The sequence below is a fragment of the Bubalus bubalis genome, chromosome 23 (genome assembly GCF_019923935.1).
Source record: "Bubalus bubalis isolate 160015118507 breed Murrah chromosome 23, NDDB_SH_1, whole genome shotgun sequence".
NCBI classification, from domain to species: Eukaryota; Metazoa; Chordata; class Mammalia; order Artiodactyla; family Bovidae; genus Bubalus; species Bubalus bubalis.
The window spans coordinates 27,602,552-27,621,556 of NC_059179.1; the positions used below are offsets into that span (position 1 = coordinate 27,602,552).

General features: G+C 41.4%; 1 protein-coding gene across 1 annotated transcript in view; it reads right to left on the reverse strand.

Moving 5' to 3' along the window:
- SORCS1 (sortilin related VPS10 domain containing receptor 1) overlaps window positions 1–19,005 on the reverse strand; it is a 673,129-nt gene that overhangs the window by 187,168 nt on the left and 466,956 nt on the right. Inside the window, exons 14-17 of the mRNA XM_045164209.1 lie at window positions 17,703–17,810; window positions 14,819–14,936; window positions 13,063–13,193; window positions 10,333–10,446 (exon numbers count right to left, since the gene is read on the reverse strand). Of these exons, the coding sequence (XP_045020144.1) occupies window positions 10,333–10,446; window positions 13,063–13,193; window positions 14,819–14,936; window positions 17,703–17,810 (471 nt within the window). The remainder of the gene's footprint in view (window positions 1–10,332; window positions 10,447–13,062; window positions 13,194–14,818; window positions 14,937–17,702; window positions 17,811–19,005) is intronic.

Here is a 19,005-nt window from a genome sequence, read left to right on the forward strand (position 1 = left end):
CAAGGCAATAGCTCTCAGAACTTTCCCCTTAAACAGAGTAAGCAGACCTTGGGCTTAGGGGAGTGTCACTGGGCAGAAGATAGGTGAGGGGAAGAACACTTGTCTTCCACTAAGTAGGATGGAAGCACAAGTCATTTAACATGAACACTAAATAGAATGCAACATCATTCTGAATGCCAGCGTGATGAAGTGGGACATATGGCCGAGTTAAACTAAATGACAGCATCAGGAGGATGGCTCATGGAATCCACTACAGTCAACTAGTTACATAACAAATTCATAAAAGGAAAATTTCCCTACTTTTAAACATCTGCAGTCCAAGGAATGCTAACACTGGGCACTTCAGATAGCTTATGGACATGTCAGAACCTGAAGGGGTCAAAGATCAACACAATCCCTCTGTTTTGCACATAAGGAAAAAAAAAGAGAGAGAGAGATAAGAGTTTAGAGGGCTTCCCAGGGTCACACAGCAGGCAGGCAGCGGTCAGGGGCTCTGGACTGGGTTTGGAGCTCTCTTGCCATGATGCCATACCACCTGGATGAGGATTTTTATTCCCAATGCCACTGGGCAAGGACAGTGGTGTGAGAAACCTGATCTCTGTTCACCTTCTTCATTTCCAACCCTAATGCCATCCTGTAAACATGTGGGAAAATGTATCTAAGAAATATATTCTGAAGGATCAATTCTGTAGCAGCTGAGAAGTCTAGACCGTCTGCTGTGAAACTGAATGTGTGCTTTCCAAAAAAAAAAACCAGCTACATGGGCCCCTGCAGTTTTGGGTCTGCAAACACTGCAAGTGATTTCCTTTCTGTGGACTTGAAACACATGGACCACTTTTAGGACCAATTATTCTCTGTGATGTACACTGACATATGTTGCTGAATAAATCAGACTGAACATCAAGAACCCTACCAGGATCAGAAATGAGATCACATGGGAAAAGAACACAACCCCCAAAGGCCCTGGAAATAGCAACCCCAGGGTGATGGCAGGATAGCCAGGCTCTAAGTGTTTTCATAGCTCATGTAGAGAGGATTATGTTTATAGAAAGCATTTTTAAAACATTCTAAATGTATGTGAGAGTATGGAGATAACTGTTTTGCTATAACTTATGTGTATATATATATTTTTTTCCTGGACCCACTATTCTTATATAAATACTGAATTAATGCTATTTAAATCTTTTTTAAATTCTTGATTAAATATTCCCATTGAATATTGAGAAACTAACACTGAGGAACAACAAGAACCATCACTGTACACTTACATTATTCCAGAAGAGATTAACGGCTCCTTTAAAGAAACTTCACAGACAAAAATTTCTATACCTACTTTTTAAAAAACACATCTAGAAATATCTCTAGCTTAGTAGCAAAAAGAAATCTGTTCCTTGATAAGATTATCTTTGTTTCTTACAATAAACCAGCCCAATGCCCACTTTATTTTATATTTACAGAATCTTTCATGGTTGGCATGAAACAAGCAATGTTCTAGTTAATTTAGCAACTGAAATCATACCACATTCCCTGGATCTGAAACAGTGTAAACAAGATTTAACCACATATAAGTATCAGTTAAGTTCAGTCACTCAGTCATGTCGGACTCCTTGTGACCCCATGAACCGCAGCACATCAGACCTCCCTGTCCATCACCAACTCCCAGAGATTACCCAAACTCATGTCCAATGAGTTGGTGATGCCATCCAACCATCTCATCCTTTGTTGTCCCCTTCTCCTCCTGCCCTCAATCTTTCCCAGCATCAGGGTCTTTTCCAATGAGTCAGCTCTTCGCATCAGGTGGCCAAAGTATTGGAATTTCAGCTTCAACATCAGTCCTTCCAATGAACACGAGGACTGATCTCCTTTAGGATGGACTGGTTGGATCTCCTTGCAGTCCAAGGGACTCTCAAGAGTCTTCTCCAACACCACAGTTCAAAATCATCAATTCTTCGGCACTCAGCTTTCTTTATAGTCCAACTCTCACATCCATACATGATGACTGGATAAACAATAGCCTTGACTAGACGGACCTTTGTTGGCAAAGTAATATCTCTGCTTTTTAATACACTGTATAGGTTGGTCCAGAGACGGCAACGGCACCCCACTCCAGTACTCTTGCCTGGAAAATCCCATGGATGGAAGAACCTGGTAGGCTTGAGTCCATGGGGTCGTTAAGAGTCGGACACAACTGAGAGACTTCACTTTCACTTTTCACTTTCATGCATTGGAGAAAGAAATGGCAACCCACTCCAGTGTTCTTGCCTGGAGAATCCCAGAGATGGGGGAGCCTGGTGAGCTTCCATCTATGGGGTCACACAGAGTTGGACACAACTGAAGCAACTTAGCAGCAGCAGCTAGGATGGTCACAACTTTCCTTCCAAGGAGTAAGTGTCTTTTAATTTCATGGCTGCAATCACCATCTGCAGTGATTTTGGAGCCCCCCAAAATAAAGTCTGCCCCTGTTTCCCCATCTATTTGCCATGAAGTGATGGGACCAGATGCCATGATCTTAGTTTTCTGAATTTTGAGCTTTAAGCCAACTTTTTCACTCTCCTCTTTCACTTTCATCAAGAGGCTCTTTAGTTCTTCTTCACTTTCTGCCATAATGGTGGTGTTATCTGCATATCTGAGGTTATTGATATATTCCCAGCTATCTGGATTCCAGCTTGTGCTTCTTCCAGCCCAGTGTTTCTCATGATGTAATCTACATATAAGTTAAATAAGCAGGGTGACAATATACAGCCTTGATATACTCTTTTTCCTATTTGGAACAAGTCTGTTGTTCCATGTCCAGTTCTAACTGTTGCTTCCTAACCTGCATACAAGTTTCTCAGGAGGCAGGTCTGGTGGTCTGATATTCCCATCTCTTTCAGAATTTTCCAGTTTATTGTGATCCACAAAGTCAAAGGCTTAGCATAGTCAATAAAGCAGAAATAGATGTTTTTCTGGAACTCTCTTGCTTTTTTGATGATCCAGCAGATGTTGGCAATTTGATCTCTGGTTCCTCTGCCTTTTCTAAAACCAGCTTGAACATCTGGAAGTTCACGGTTCATGTATTGCTAAAGCCTGGCTTGGAGAATTTTGAGCATTACTTTACTAGAGTGTGAGATGAGTGCAATTGTGAGGTAGTTTGAACATTCTTTGGCATTGCCTTTATTTGGAATTGGAATGAAAACTGACTTTTTCCAGTCCTGTGTCCACTGCTGAGTTTTCCAAATTTGCTGGCATATTGAGTGCAGCACTTTCACAGCATCATCTTTTAGGATTTGAAATAGCTATTGTTATTGTTCCTCAGAAGGCAATGGCACCCCACTCCAGTACTCCTGCCTGGAAAATCCCATGGATAGAGGAGCCTGGAAGGCTGCAGTCCATGGGGTCGCTGAGGGTCAGACACGATTGAGCGACTTCACTTTCACTTTTCACTTTCATGCATTGGAGAAGGAAATGGCAGCCCACTCCAGTGTTCTTACTTGGAGAATCCCAGGGACAGGGGAGCCTGGTGGGCTGCCATCTCTGGCATCTCTGCCATCGCACAGAGTCAGACACGATTGAAGCGACTTAGCAGTATTGTTATTGTTCAGTTGCTAAGTTGTGTCCAACTCTTTGTGACCCCCATGGACTGCAGCAAGCCAGGCCTCCTTGTCCCTCACATTCTCCCAGAGTTTGCCCAAGTTCGTGCCCAAGAACATAGTATAAATGTGTAGTACATAGTATATATCAGTTCAGTTCAGTTCAGTCGCTCAGTTGTGACCCCATGAACCGCAGCACGCCAGGCCTCCCTGTCCATCACCAACTCCCAGAGTTCACTCAAACTCATGTCCATATAGTATGTATAGTATAACTAAATGGGCTTGGGCTTTTGTATTTGCAAACAGATATTTATAGTTATCAGTGGAATAACAAAGAGAAAATGAATTTGGAGTTATTTTAGCACTAAATGCCAGATGACACACAGATGAATACTGATTTCATTTTATTTAAACAAAAGGAACTCATTTATTAATCAGGTAAATGCCTTATCTGCCTTGGGTCGTCTTGGAGGCAGATATGCATTTTGGAGTACAGTGCTTCTAATTCTGTGAGTTTATGAGCCTATGCAAGGTATTATTTCAGTTTTACAGAAGACAAAACAGGTCCTGATATTAAATGTGTCCTAGATCTCAGGACTGTCATGACTATTATGTATCAAATGTCTGGACTATAGATACACAATAAAAGGGAATTTCCCCCCTCTTTTTACCTTCACTGCAGAGGAGCCCTTAGATGACCACTGCTGGTGATGTTCTACATTTTGAAAAGTGACTACTATCACTAGGTACTGTGCTGCCTGCTTCATATAAATCATCACATTTAATCAATCCCCAGCAGCAAATAGTCAAATTTCTTAGTTTAGGAAACTAAGGCTTAGAAAGGAAGTGACTTGCTAAAGATGAAGGTAGAGATAGTTTCATTCTAAAATAACTCTGTTCTTTACCAAGCAACACCTCCTGCCTTAGAGTTCACTCTCTATCCACAGTAGACTGAAGGCCTAGTACCAGCCAACTGGCTTTCCATGGAGTGGCTTGTGGGAGGCATGAAGGAACAGGTGAAAAGTGGCAGGGACAATGTGGCAGAACTGTGCTCACGTGCTGTGTTGTGGTGTGGACACTGGACACCTTACATCACTGGGCTAAGAGCTAAGGACTGGTAGCTACAGCCACTGGAGGGATACTTTACACCCATTTCAGCTCTTATTCTAAGTCTTTCTAAGATCTTTCCAAGAGCTAAAAGGAAACTGCACATCCATTCATTTCTGCACAGGGAAACTGATAACAATTTTGGCATCTCCTCGAAAGAGCATTTCTATTGGGCATAATAACAACTGATGCTAGGATGTTTCCATCATGGTGAAGGGAGTGAACCTGAGAACACGGCTATCTATACAGCATAATAAGCTGACTGTGAGAGCCACCATAACCATTTATAAAGCGAGGGCTTAACAAAAATAAAAGGGAAGTTTGCCTGCGTGCCTTCAAGTAAACTTGCAGAAAGGTGCTCCTGGCAGATCTGCTTGTTAAGCTTTATTGACAAGGGATGGCTGTTTTGCAGACCTGTTCAACCCAAGTCTGATTGCATGGCTGCAGTGTGTGCCCTGTTGTGAGGACTGGGTGAAGCAAGTCAGGCACATGACAAGTGAAATCTATCGGAGGCAAGAACTCTCAAGCCAGCCCTGCCCTGTGACTCCTCGGCACTTCATCTCAGCCTGAAGTTAATACTACATATTCTGTGCTGACAACCAAAGATGCCCGTGGATGGGTTAAAATGGGCACTGGAGAGACTTAGGGGCACTAATGGCTCCTTAATCCTAGAGACTTGAGGCTTTGCCCAATATCTCCCCCAATGCCTGGATACTAATCTGACATCACAGCTTGTCCTTGAAAAACTACCAGCCTGGCCCTTTCACCTGGCTCATCTCTTGTTCCTTTGCCTGCAGTAACCTGCCTCAGATCAGTTCAGTTGTTCAGCTGTGTCCAACTCTTTGTGACCCCATAGACTGCAGCACACCAGGCCTCCCTGTCTATCACCAACTCCCAGAGTTTACTCAAACTCATGTCCTCACACCTTCTTAATTTGGGAATCCTGCTTATCCTTCCTCCTAGTGTTCCCTTACAGAATCCACTGGTATTTGTATTTTAAAGGAGGATGGAAGTTAATATAACTGAATATCTCACGTATGGGATTCACAGGCAGTGTGTGGGCAGGAAGCTGGTGTTTCCACTCTTATGGGGGAGATATTTGGCAGTGCCTAGATACTCAGGTCTAAGAAGGAATCAGCTGACTGGATGGAATTTGCTTTAGCAGCTAGCAGAAAGACCTTCAGCTGCCAAAAGAGACTCAAATTATTGTTGCAGGGTTTTAATAACAAGTATTATAGTATGGGAAAGCTAACCGTAGCATTGTTTATAGTGGCAGAAAATAGGAAATGATCAAAACGTCCATGAAAGGGATTACTACATAACTCCTGGTGCCTGAATCCTAAGGGGTAAAAAGAAATTAGATGGAAAGAAGCCTCATAAACTCTGACATCAAAAGATGTCTAAGATGCATTTTTTAATGAAAAAGGCACATAAAAGAATAATACATCTAGTAGGAAACTGCATATAAAAGCAACCAAATTAATTTTGTTTATCTTTTCACTTAATTATTCCCTGACAAATGCAAAAGAAAGTGTTTAGAAACATGCATATCAAACAGATCATAGCTGTGTAGGAAAGGGGGCCAGGATTGGGATGATAACCTAAATTTGCTTTTTAAACACAGAAAACATGTATATACTTTTTGTAATTAAATATCTCTAAGTGAAAAGCTAAATGTTTGATTGCAGCATGGTAGTGGCTACCACCTTATTGAGAATCTGTACTTATGAAATGCCACCAAATCAACATATAGCCAGGTGGCATCTGGGATCAGGGGCTGGAGTGGCATTAAGGCGGTCAAAAAGATTTGCAGCAACATGGACAGACCTAGAGATTTTCACACTTAGTGAAGTAGGGCAGAGGAGGAGAAATAGCATACGACATCCCTTATACGTGGACCCTAAAAAGAAATGATACAAAGGAAATTAATTACACGACAGAGACTCACAGACTTAGAGGAGGAATTTATGGTTGTTGTGTAGGGAGGAAGGAGGGGCAGAGGGTCAGTTAGGGAATTTGGGATGAACATGTTCATACCTCTATATTTAAAATGGATAACCAACAAGGACCGACTATATAGCACAGGGAACTCTGCTGAATGCTATGTGGCAGCCTGGATGGGAGGGAGTTTGGGGGAGGCTGAATACACACACACACACACACACACACACACATATATATATATATGGCTAAGTCCTTTTGTGGTTCACCTGAAATTATCACAACATTGTTAATCAGCTATACCCCAATACAAAATAAAGTTAAAAAAAAAAAGAAAGGCAGAAAGTTCTTTTTGAATTTCATCTACATATTACCTCTTACTCACTCCTGAGTTGGCTACAGACCCTGAAAATGGAAATTTGATTGTATAGAGTCTTCTTTGAGAATTACTTCAGGACTCTGTCTCAGCTAAGGGTCTTCCTATTCCTGATGCAAACATATAGACTATATGTCAATCAGTGAGGTTATGATTGATACCCTTCCTCCCAACCTTAGGCCACAGGGTGCTATGAGGGTGGTTACTCTTCCACCTGTGAGCCCCCTACTTTCAAGAGCAGGGCCTTTGTCCTACTTGCTGATGGCTGGTATTTATATGTCCCCTTTACACAAACTAGCTCACTAATGCTGATGATTTTCTGCAATATGTTTGAATGGAATGGATGAAGTCAGCAGATGTAATAACAAAAATCCCTTGGGGTGAGATGCTCTCAGGTAATAGACACTGACAGGAACAACCCTCTGAGAGTGGAGGGGGAGCACAAGGAAGTGATGCTGTGATTAATAAACATAATTGCATTGACAAGCATTTATATATCTGGATACCTACTGCTGAGTCAAAGCTATGGTTTTTCAAGTAGTCATGTATGGATGTGAAAGTTGGACCATAAAGAAAGCTAAGTGCTGAAGAATTGATGCTTTTGAACTGTGGTGTTGAAGAAGACTCTTGGAGAGCCCCTTGGACTACAAGGAGATCAAATCAGTCAATCCTAAAGGAAATCAATCCTGAATATTCATTGGAAGGACTTATGCTGAAGCTGAAGTTCCAATACTTTGACCACCTGGTGCAAAGAACTGACTCAGTGGAAAAGACCCTGATGCTGGGAAAGATTGAAGGCAGGAGGAGAAGGGGATGACAGAGGATGAGATGGTTGGATGGCATCACCAACTCAATGGACAAGAGTTTGAGCAAACTCTAGGAGATGGTGAAAGACAGGGAAGCCTGGTGTGCGGCAGTCCATGGGGTCACAAAGAGTCAGACATGACTGAGTAACTAAACAACAACAAACCTACTGCTGAACCATTTATAATTGAAATTTTTATCTTTTAGAGCATAGATGAAAACTTCCATTGAATAGAATATATAAATTACTCACCTCTGATGTTTTATTTTATATGTGTTAGGATTTATTTGGGTTTCACATACTGAGTTCACCAAAGGAATGGTGAAATCTGTTTAGGAGTAGCTAAAAATATGTGTGTCTAAATATGCATATAAATATTGATACATGTGCTGCTGCTAAGTCGCTTCAGTCGTGTCCGACTCTGTGCGATCCCATTGACAGCAGCCCATCAGGCTCCCCCGTCCCTGGGATTCTCCAGGCAAGAACACTGGAGTGGGTTGCCATTTCCTTCTCCAATGCATGAAAGTAAAAAGTTAAAGTGAAGTCGCTCAGTCCTGTCCGACTCTTAGCGACCCCATGGACTGCAGCCCACCAGGTTCCTCCGTCCATGGGATTTTCCAGGCGAGAGTACTGGAGTGGGGTGCCATTGATACATGTATATAATTATAAAATGAAAATATATATACATTCTTAATAAAGTGAAAAGTAAGGGTTCATAGACCTTCTTTTTCTGCCTTATTACAGTGGTTTCAGTAGCATTTGGTAAAATTTAGACCCCTCTGTACTTCAGCCTCTTCTCATTAATACCAAAGACAGAATAGCATAACTCCCTTGACTAACTCCGTGAAAAAAAAAAATCAATTCTGAAATCAGCTTCGGGGGCTCCCAGCACTCTTTACAATGTCTAAACATGTTCATACATGCAGGTGATACAACTTCTTTCTCTGGCATTTCTTCACCATTAAGTTGAGTGATTTCAGCAGCCTTTTTCAATTTTTCACATGGTACTAGATGCTCAAGATCTCACTGACCCTTTGCTGTAAAAATGTTACTTGCATTTTTCTCAAATTTTGTGTTACAGTGCAAATAAATCATAGCTTATTTATTTATTCAATCATAGATAAGAACATTTGATGTGCATGTCTATGTTTTCTTTCTCTCCTTCTGAAAAAAAGTTTGAATGGAATGGATGAAACCAGCAGATGTGATAACTCAACAAAAATGCCTTAGGGTGAGATGCTCTCAGGTAATATCCACCAAGGATTATATACTGTTCTGAGAGTAGTATATGTTATTTTGGTGATGTTTTTTAAATTAAAAAAAGTAAACATTTAAAATACAAAAGTACCTAAACAAGAACACGAATGTCCTCTCCTCTGGCTGGCAGCTCTCATGAGAAATGAGAAGGCAGCTGTCAAGGAGTGCTGCCTACTGGTGAGTACCGGCTTCCCCTCCCTCCCTCTCCCTCTCCTTCCAGCCCTTTCCTTCCTGACTGTCTTCAGACTGAACAATGGCTTCCTTCTTGCCTTCACACTTAGATGGAGACATCAGTTTTGGCCTTGCTGGTCTTCAGACAGGAACTGTATTATTAGCTTCCCTGGTTCACCATCAGTGCTCAGACTGTGCCTAGAAACAAACCGTCTAACTTCCTGGGTCTCCAGCTTGCCAACTATAGATATCAGGATTTGAACTTGCCCACCTCCACAGCTGGGTGCTCCCAGTCCTTTTAACAAATCTCTTTATATATACATATATATCTCCAATTGGAGATAGAAAAGCATATCTTTGGAAAATCCTGATGAATACCAGACCATACTTAGTTTCCCAAATGGCTCAAAAATGTCCTTTGATAGATTGCTTGAATTAGATTCCAAATAAGTTCCACACAGTAGTTTCCTGAGTCTATAAATATCAGTTACAATTTTGGGAAAGTCACCACATGGTTTTCCTTTTTATGGTATTTCTTAAATAATATTGGATAAACCCCACAGCACATATCATTCAACACAAAATTTTCAAATCTGATTCCAGATTTATAAAGATCAGAATGCATGTCTTCAAAGTGTCAAGACTGGATAGAGAGAAAATGGAACACATTCCTGCTAATACCACCGTACTCTTGAAAAGCCAATGAGCTTCTTTTCTGCCTCTAGTTTCCACATCTATAGAGCAGGAAATGCACATGGGAAATATTTGTTTGACCTTCCACACAGGGATGCTGCAAGGTAAAAGGTAGTGTCATGTAATTAAATAGTTGTGAAATAAGGGATCCAAAAATGAAGCAATCTGTATATTATCATTATTGCTATCTTCATCCAAGTAACTTGTTTTGTTTATTTGCAACTGGAATCTTATTCTCAGATGGAATTTGCACTATTAATGCAAATTTGTGCTGATTAAAATGAACAAAAGTGAATAAACTGGTGCTATAATGAAACAGACCTGGTCTTTGATTAGAAGTGATTCTGTAAGTTCATCTCATGCTGAAAAGCAGCAGCAGATGACCTCCTCAGGCCAACGCTTCAGGCACTCACCCAGTACTATTGAGGTAACTCTGCCCCAAGCTGCAGTCCTTCGACAGAGAGGATGGATTGAACCAAAAGGCTGGCAGGCACTGACCGTTGCTGTGTCGTTCATAACCATAGTCACTGTTGGGGAAAAAAATGAGAGAAACCTTTCAGTAGGTGGCAACGTTACTGAGAACAATTTAAGTCAGTCCACAGCCAACTTCTACCCTGGTCAATTAGTAAAAAGAAAACAGTCATTCACTAAATCAATGCCTTTCCAAAAATGGAATCTTTCTTTCTATCTATCAATTACCCAAGAAAACATTCTACAGAATCCATTTTGAGAAATGCTAACTTGGAAGCCACAGAGACACATGTATAGAGATGAAAGCTCAGTGCCCAGTAATTCCCATTATACACCTTCAGCCAGGAGCATAGATGTTGTTCTCATCGGGGGGAGGCACAACAGTGATCGTGGTTGGGCCCTGAGAAAGCTAGAATGGTGGAAGCCCAGTCCCCCGTGTCAACTGCATTGAAAAACCTAAGGCATCCACACGTAGCATAATCCTCACTACTAGTGCTGCTTTGGGGTGCTCTTCAAAGACATCTGGATCTACCAAGGAGAGCTAAGCCAGGTCTCTCTGCGCACAAGCCATCTGCTTCAAAGTCACAGCAGGAAAGGCAATGTACTTCGGGAGTGTTGCGAGCATTTTCCCCAAAGGAAAACTCGGTCCTATTCAGTTAATGCCACCGATTGCTTTAAATTTTCTCTAGTTTGAAAACAAAGAGTTTTCTCTCAGCCTCCTTGAATTCTTGCCTCCCGGAACCTTTGAGTCAACTTTCTTGGCTTCTGAAAGATAAAGCTGGGCACAGAGAATGGCAGCACATCACACCTCCTCACGCACAGAAAAATTGCAGGCAGCAATGGCAAGCACAGGTATGAACTGGCCCACCTGTGTGATGGAGGCGAGATGCTGGCACACAAAGGTTGGGAAAGAAGAACTAGGCTTGCTCAGGGGCCTGGCACCAGGCAGTTGGTTCTCAGAATTCTGCCCATACCAGCTGGGTTTGATTCTGGTGCAACACAGCATGGGTAGAAGGACTTCCGGGACTCTGCCTACAGGACATCCTGTGTTCATTTCAGGAAATTACAGTAACAGGCAAGATCATCTAGCAGAGGGATGTCTGGGGGAGAGCCAAACTGAGAGAGAACATTCAGGGACAACCACCTTTGCCAAAAAATCACTGTTTGGGAAGGCCAAAGTCAAAGCTCTAAGATAAAAAGTTAACTCCCCGTATGAATCCTCCTTGAATACAGTGAATAAAGAAGCAGCCAGGTTTCTGAAAGAGGCACGTGATGAATGACAAACATTCCACTCAAGTTCTCCCTGTGAATGTAGTTCAGAATGTCAATCCTGAAAGGCAGGACAGAGATGAAATATTTTTGTCATTGTAACAGTCTTGTGCGGACTAAAAGGAAAGTCAGGGCTGGGCAGGCCCCTGCAGAATTCCCTGTGAGTCCCAGTGTAACTGAAGCTCTGTCTGCCTCCAGCAGAGCCCAGAGAGAGACAGAACTGCCTCTTGGCTTGCCTTCTCTACCAACAGGACAGGAATAGCCTTGGGTTATAGGTCTGAGTACTGGCAGCCAATGTGCCAGGACTGGCCAGTACTATTTATTCAGAGAATGCTCCTAGAGGTCTACCATGAGAGAGGCTTCTTTTTTCTAAGTAATGTTATGTGCTTGTACACAGTATCTCAGCCCAATCACTGATATTCTGATGATCAGACATGTGACTGATGATTGCTACCCAGCTAATACTTTTAAGTAAATGTCTTTGTTTCTTATGCTGGTTAAGTTCAATCATTAACACTGACATACACATTTAGCAATTGCTTTCTCTAAACCAAAAACATATAAATACATTTTAAAAAGGAGGAGGAAAAAAACGAGACTGAAAATGGGATGGACATGATCAAGAGGGTTGGTTACCACTTATTCATCTTCAATCATCTTTCAACCTCATCTGACAGTCAAAACTAGAACAAAGAAAACACATCATTGGCCCCACAAGCTAGTTTTCTGCTTAACTAAAGCTCCAAAAACCATGTTGTGGCACTCTGAGAATATTTAACATCTAAATGTTGCACTCCTTTTCCAGTTTAAACTAGGTTAATACTGGTAAAAGGAGAAGGCTCTCCTATTGCTAGGTTCATAAAGCCACAGATGGCAATGCCAGTGACTCCATCCTTGCACTGAATTCAGAAAAATATTCCATGGCTTTCATAAACAATAGTCAGCTAGCCACTAATTGAAAATCTCCAGGTATAGAAAATACACTGCCCTAAATGACCATAATTTCACTATCAGGAACCCTAGATTCTAGAGAGATTTTTATCTTGAACACACATATATTTGTTCCCTGAAATGTCCACTTATTGTTTAAGTGTTGCAGTCAAAAGAGACTCAGGGTGGATCTGGCTTCTCTTTTTGTCCTGAGACCTGTCAAGTGTGTGAAGATAATTACCAGCTATCTCCTAAGTCCTCCTTAAGCCTAAAGAAATCACTGTTTTTTTTTTTTTCTGTATACACACACACACATAACCAGTAAGCCATGATGTCCCCACGTGGTAATTCACACAAACATGAGGTTTATCACTTGGATCTATGCATGCCACTATTCAAATCTAAACTTTTGTTTAAGGCCCACATGGGTTTGAAATATGCAGTGACTACATGGGCTAACAGCACGAGCTTACCAGTCAAAATCAGCCTCTGTGCAGACGCAGGGCTCAGACTCCATGGCGCCTGCATATTTTCCCTGCATGCATTTCCGCTCGGATTTTCTCTTCTTATATATCCTCTTCGCTCCCATGATGCATGCTTCCCCCTGTAAGGAGACAAGAATCTCACACTGTTGGCCCATAGACATGACCTTCCCTACTCCACACTAGGACAGTCCAGGGAGATGGTCTCAAATCTTAGGGTGATCTGGACGTGGGCAGTCTGCTTTGTGCTAACAGCATTTTCTTTGCAATGTCTAGAGTCCTATTGCAGAACATGATGACAAAGTTAATCCTAAGAAGCACCGAGAGAGTGTCAAAATGTCCTGTTTTCAGCAAATCCTCACTTGGCAAGGTGTTGAGTAGAAGGCTATGAGGGACACACATGTAACTAAGGCTCAGCCTGTAACAGTGTGTTACCAACAGATCTATGGTAATTCAGTTGACTTCTTCTGTAATAAAAGATTGGCACATGATCATTTATGTGCATATGAAAGAAGAATATTGCTAAGAAACATAAAGGTCCATTTTGCCTCGGTTTATTATGCCTCTGCCCACACAATTTTACTGCACTGATTTTACATCCCTCTACAAGATAACCATTGGAGAAAGAAATGGCAACCCACTCCAGTGTTCTTGCCTGGAAAATCCCAGGGACGGGGGAGCCTGGTAGGTTGCCGTCTATGGGGTCGCACAGAGTCGGACACGACTGAAGCGACTTAGCAGCAGCAGCAGCACAAGATAACCAATAGCACTAAATCCAGTGTTTCTCCTCAAAATAAATAAACGCTTTGAATATTACAATGTCCGTGCACTCCAAAGGGGAAAATATCAGCTATGTGAATGAGCAATCCTTTCATTATTGAGCCTCCAAGAAAAGTGGGTGATTCTAGCTGATGCAGCTTCCATTGTCAAACCCAGCTCTGTGTGTGTGTCCAAAGGACACAGACTTTTGTCTAAGCTACTCTACACTGTCTTTCTTGAGCAAGCTCACTTTAACCAGCTGCACTACACATCAACACATAAATATACAACTTAGTCTAGGTTTGGAGTATATGTTGTGTTGCTCTCTCAATATAGTGATGGCTTTGTAAGCAAGGGCCCCAGCTATGTCCTTTGAGAGGCTGGCAGAATGAGTTCTTGGGAAATCAAAAGAGAGATGCTTTTACCCAAGCATTCTATCAACAATATGAGTGGAGTAGCAGAGGGGCCAGGATGAAGGAAATGTTCCTACTAATTCCACAACCTTATAACACAAGAAGCTTGGAAGGAGGCATAAAGCAGTACCTAATCCCAGGGAATCGCAGTGGTGGGGAAGAAGAACTTTACTGGCACTCCTCACCCAGCCCAATTTTGCTGTTTTATGTCTCTGTTTGCATTGCTAGATAAAACTGAAGAGCCTTTCCTCACCCCTGCCCCCACGCCCTGCAACCAGATGACATGCTCAGATAAATTATGTTTGGATCTCTGTGCTGAGTTGGTGTTTTGTTTTGAGTTGTAAGTCTAAGCCAAGCACATTTGAATTTTATCTCATTATACCCTAGTACAATAAAAACATAAATTATTTCACAACAGCAATAAATGTTGAGTTTGTTCACTGCCATGGCACCCAGGACACATAAGAAACCACCAGATGGACATTTTTGCCCAGAGAACCCTGATTCCTACATTTGAATGACTATCTTCCCCCAGTACTCTCCATGCCTCCCACCCAGGACACTCGTCCCCCTACCTGGCTGTGCAGCTGCCAGGGTCTGTAGTCCTCCTCGGCACAACGCCTATCGAAAATGGACTTGTAGTCCACTTTGACCAGCTGCCATTCAGAGCGGTGACTGAAGTGTCCAAACACTCTGCAGATGATACAAATACTCACAATAATAGCAATGCTCACAGTTACAACCGCAGTTAGCATTTGTTGAATATTTACTACGAGGTTAGCACAATGCTAAGCATCTTATATCGGTCATATTATTTGATCCCCAAAACACATTTCTGAGGAGGGTTGCTATTATTGACTCCACTTTACCTGTGGGTAACCTGAGGCTCAAAAACTTTTAACATGCAAAAACCAAAGACAAATCACCAAGAACTGGTAGAGTTAGAACCCAGGGGTGTTAGACTAAAAGCCTGTGGCTATATACTTTACAACAGAAAAAAGTAATGGTCAGAAAGAAAACATAAAAATGAGAAAACAATCACAAATCCTGTCCCCTATGCAGTCCAAGATTACACTTCAGGTTCTCTTGCATTTAATCGACCTGGTTCCGTGGTTGCCATACTATTTTATCTTCCCACCATTCCCAAGGAGAAATAGGCAACAAGGCTGAAGAGTTGTAACTACTTCCTACCCTGTTCATTCTACTCTCCTGACTCAGAGAAGCTCAGCTACTTAATGAAGTGTTTGAATCACCTATTGTCAATGTGAATAAAGCTACAAGGCAGCCTTTACAGTCAGCTTTTTTCATCTGTGTTTTGTAAATATAAAAACCGAATAAAGACAAATTATAGAATAAATTGCTAACCCACTGGGCAAAAGTGTAACTGTTAGGCATATTAATTTTTGTTGCTCTTTTCTATTGTTAAAAAAAAGGAGAAAAAATAATCAGAAAATGTACCAACTTTTCACTTTGATTTAAAAATTTTCACTGTCGACAGGATCAACTGCTTTAAAATCTTCCCTCTTCTCTGAATATTGGAAATAAAAGCAAAAATAAACAAATGGGACCTAATTAAAATTAAAAGCTTCTGCACAACAAAGGAAACTATAAGCAAGGTGAAAAGACAGCTTTCAGAATGGGAGAAAATAATAGGAAATGAAGCAACTGACAAACAACTAATCTCAAAAATATACAAGCAACTCCTGCAGCTCAATTCCAGAAAAATCAACGACCCAATCAAAAAATGGGCCAAAGAACTAAACAGACGTTTCTCCAAAGAAGACATACAGATGGCTAACAAACACATGAAAAGATGCTCAACATCACTCATTATCAGAGAAATGCAAATCAAAACCACTATGAGGTACCATTTCACGCCGGTCAGAATGGCTACGTGAAGTCTACAAGCAATAAATGCTGGAGAGGATGTGGAGAAAAGGGAACCCTCTTACACTGTTGGTGGGAATGCAAACTAGTACAGCCACTATGGAGAACAGTGTGGAGATTCCTTAAAAAACTGGAAATAGAACTGCCTTATGACCCAGCAATCCCACTGCTGAGCATATACACTGAGGAAACCAGAATTGAAAGAGACACGTGTACCCCAATGTTCATCGCAGCACTGTTTATAATAGCCAGGACATGGAAGCAACCTAGGTGTCCATCAGCAGATGAATGGATAAGAAAGCTGTGGTACATATACATAATAGAGTATTACTCAGCCATTAAAAAGAGTACATTTGAATCAGTTCTAGTGAGGTGGATGAAACTGGAGCCAGTTATACAGAGTGAAGTAAGACAGAAAGAAAAACACCAATACAGTATACTAACGCATGTATATGGAATTTAGAAAGATGATAATGATAACCCTGTATGAGAGACAGCAAAAGAGACACAGATGTATAGAACAGTCTTTTGGACTCTGTGGGAGAGGGAGAGGGTGGGATGATTTGGGAGAATGGCATTGAAACGTGTATAATATCATATGTGAAACAAACTGCCAGTCCAGGTTCGGTGCAGGATACAGGATGCTTGGGGCTGGTGCACTGGGATGACCCAGAGGGATGGTACGGGGAGGGAGGTGGGAGGGGTGTTCAGGATGGGGAACACATGTACACCCGTGGTGGATTCATGTTGATGTATGGCAAAACCAGTACAATATTGTACAGTAATTAGCCTCCAATTAAAATAAATATAAATATATATATATATATTTTATAATTTATAATTTATAAAAATAAAAATATATAATAAATAAAAACAAATATAAAATAAACTATATTAAAAAAAATCTTCCCTCTTTGTTTTCCACTTCTGATTTTCCAGGAGAAGGAAAAATCAGAGTTTCATATTTCAAATTCAAAGCTCATGTTTTGAAACCCACAGGCAGGCAAGCCATTAATCAAGCCTTTCACAAATTAATGATCATCACTTTCCAGACAAGAATGAGCGCAAATGTAATTTCACAAGAACAGACTGTTCTCATGGTTCCCCTAATATGCCTCACAATTGGGTTAGGTAAAGAGCCAGGGAAAAATAACATCCTTTGTGGGTGTGTGATCAAGCTCTGTGTTCTGTCTTAAAGCGAAATCATTCTTATATGCCTGTGATTTTCTGTATATCAAGCATGTTTATTATTAAAGTTTTAAATTGATAGCTTTATCTTCTATTGAAAAAAAAAATCATGTCTAATTTCCCTAAGCTCATTCAGTATAGGAAGAAATAGGCTGCACCACGTTGCTGCCAGCCAACAGTACAGGTCTCCTAATAGCTAGCAGAGAGCCAAGAAAATGGATGCGTGCATTGTTCTTTCTTCTTTGCTAGGGAATCATGAAGTCAGATGCACTGCCTTTGCTAGCAACTTTAAAACTGAAAGCAGCAAAGCGAACAGGCTCAGCTAAAAACCACACATTTCTGGATTTCTATGAAGACTAGAACACAACACGGTTTTCCACTTACGTCATGATGAGAGTCTCTTCCCCAGGTTCACCCAGAACCCCATCCACAAAAAGGGGAATAGATGTGAAACTGTATTTGCTCCAAGATCTCCCTTCATCAAAACTCAACCTGATGACAGAAAAAAATAACAGTCATCAGATCTCAAAAGAAAATCCTTTCAAAGAAAAGATACTACCAACCAGGACAGAATATATTTTAGAAGTACCTGGGGCATTGTCAAAGTGAGCCTTTGATATGAATAAGTGTTCTTAATTACATCAGAAGGTGGAGATACAGCTAGCCAAGTGATTTGGGGCCCAGATGTATTGTAACATCAATCAGTGGAGAGCTGTATGAAACGGGAATGATAAGTCGCTGATAGAATTTTTTTTTAATTTGGATATCTTATTAGGTCTTAGATCTCAATGTGACCCTCTCTAAAACCTTGCTGTCATCTAGCAGGAGGCCTTGCAGGTGATTCTGAGAACAGTCACCTTCTGAGACCACTGTGATGGACTTAAATCAGCCACCTCCATGTGATCAAACCCTTAGTGGTATCCTTCATACATTGTTACAAATCCTGGTTGACCCACTGAGTGACTGGATGCAGAAGAACATGCTCTTGAAAGTAAGAGAGGTCTCTGTAACTCTGATGGTCATACAGGATGTTTCCTTTCCTCTGCCTTTCTCTGGGATGCCTTCCCTCAGGCTAAGCCTCTGGTTCTGTTATTTCTGCAGCTTTCCCTTTGGTCCATCAAAGTAACCAACACTGGAGGGAAAATCAAGCCTTTGACTTTGAACGAGCTCACCTGTGGAGAGAGCCACTTTCAAAAACATAGATAAAGGAATCTATTGAAAACCCCTCTGGAAGTTAGGCCTTGCATGTTCATCTATAGAAGACCTATAGGGAGAGTTTCAGAAAACCACCCTTTCCCGCCCGCAATGCGATCAGAGCAGAAGTGACATGCACTGCTGATCTCTGTGCAGAATGAACAGAGCAAATGCAAATATTAAACTTCGGGAGACAATATTTGGGATAGGTGGCTGTGAGAAATTAAGCTATTCAGAGATTTTCCTTGACAACCATTCTACCCATGACTGTACTGAAAGAGTGAGGCGCTGGAGGTACTGATGGGGGAGAAGGGAGCTGTCACATCCCAAAACCATGTATAATTGCTCTCTAAGGGACACCAGCAAGCTCCCTTTCTCTTTCTCACTCTCTCTCTCTCCTTTCCTCTTGCTTCTTATAATAAAGCAAAGGTATAAGTTATGTTCCAGCAGACCATGACAATGTACTACACGCACGGTTATAGTCTGTCAGCCT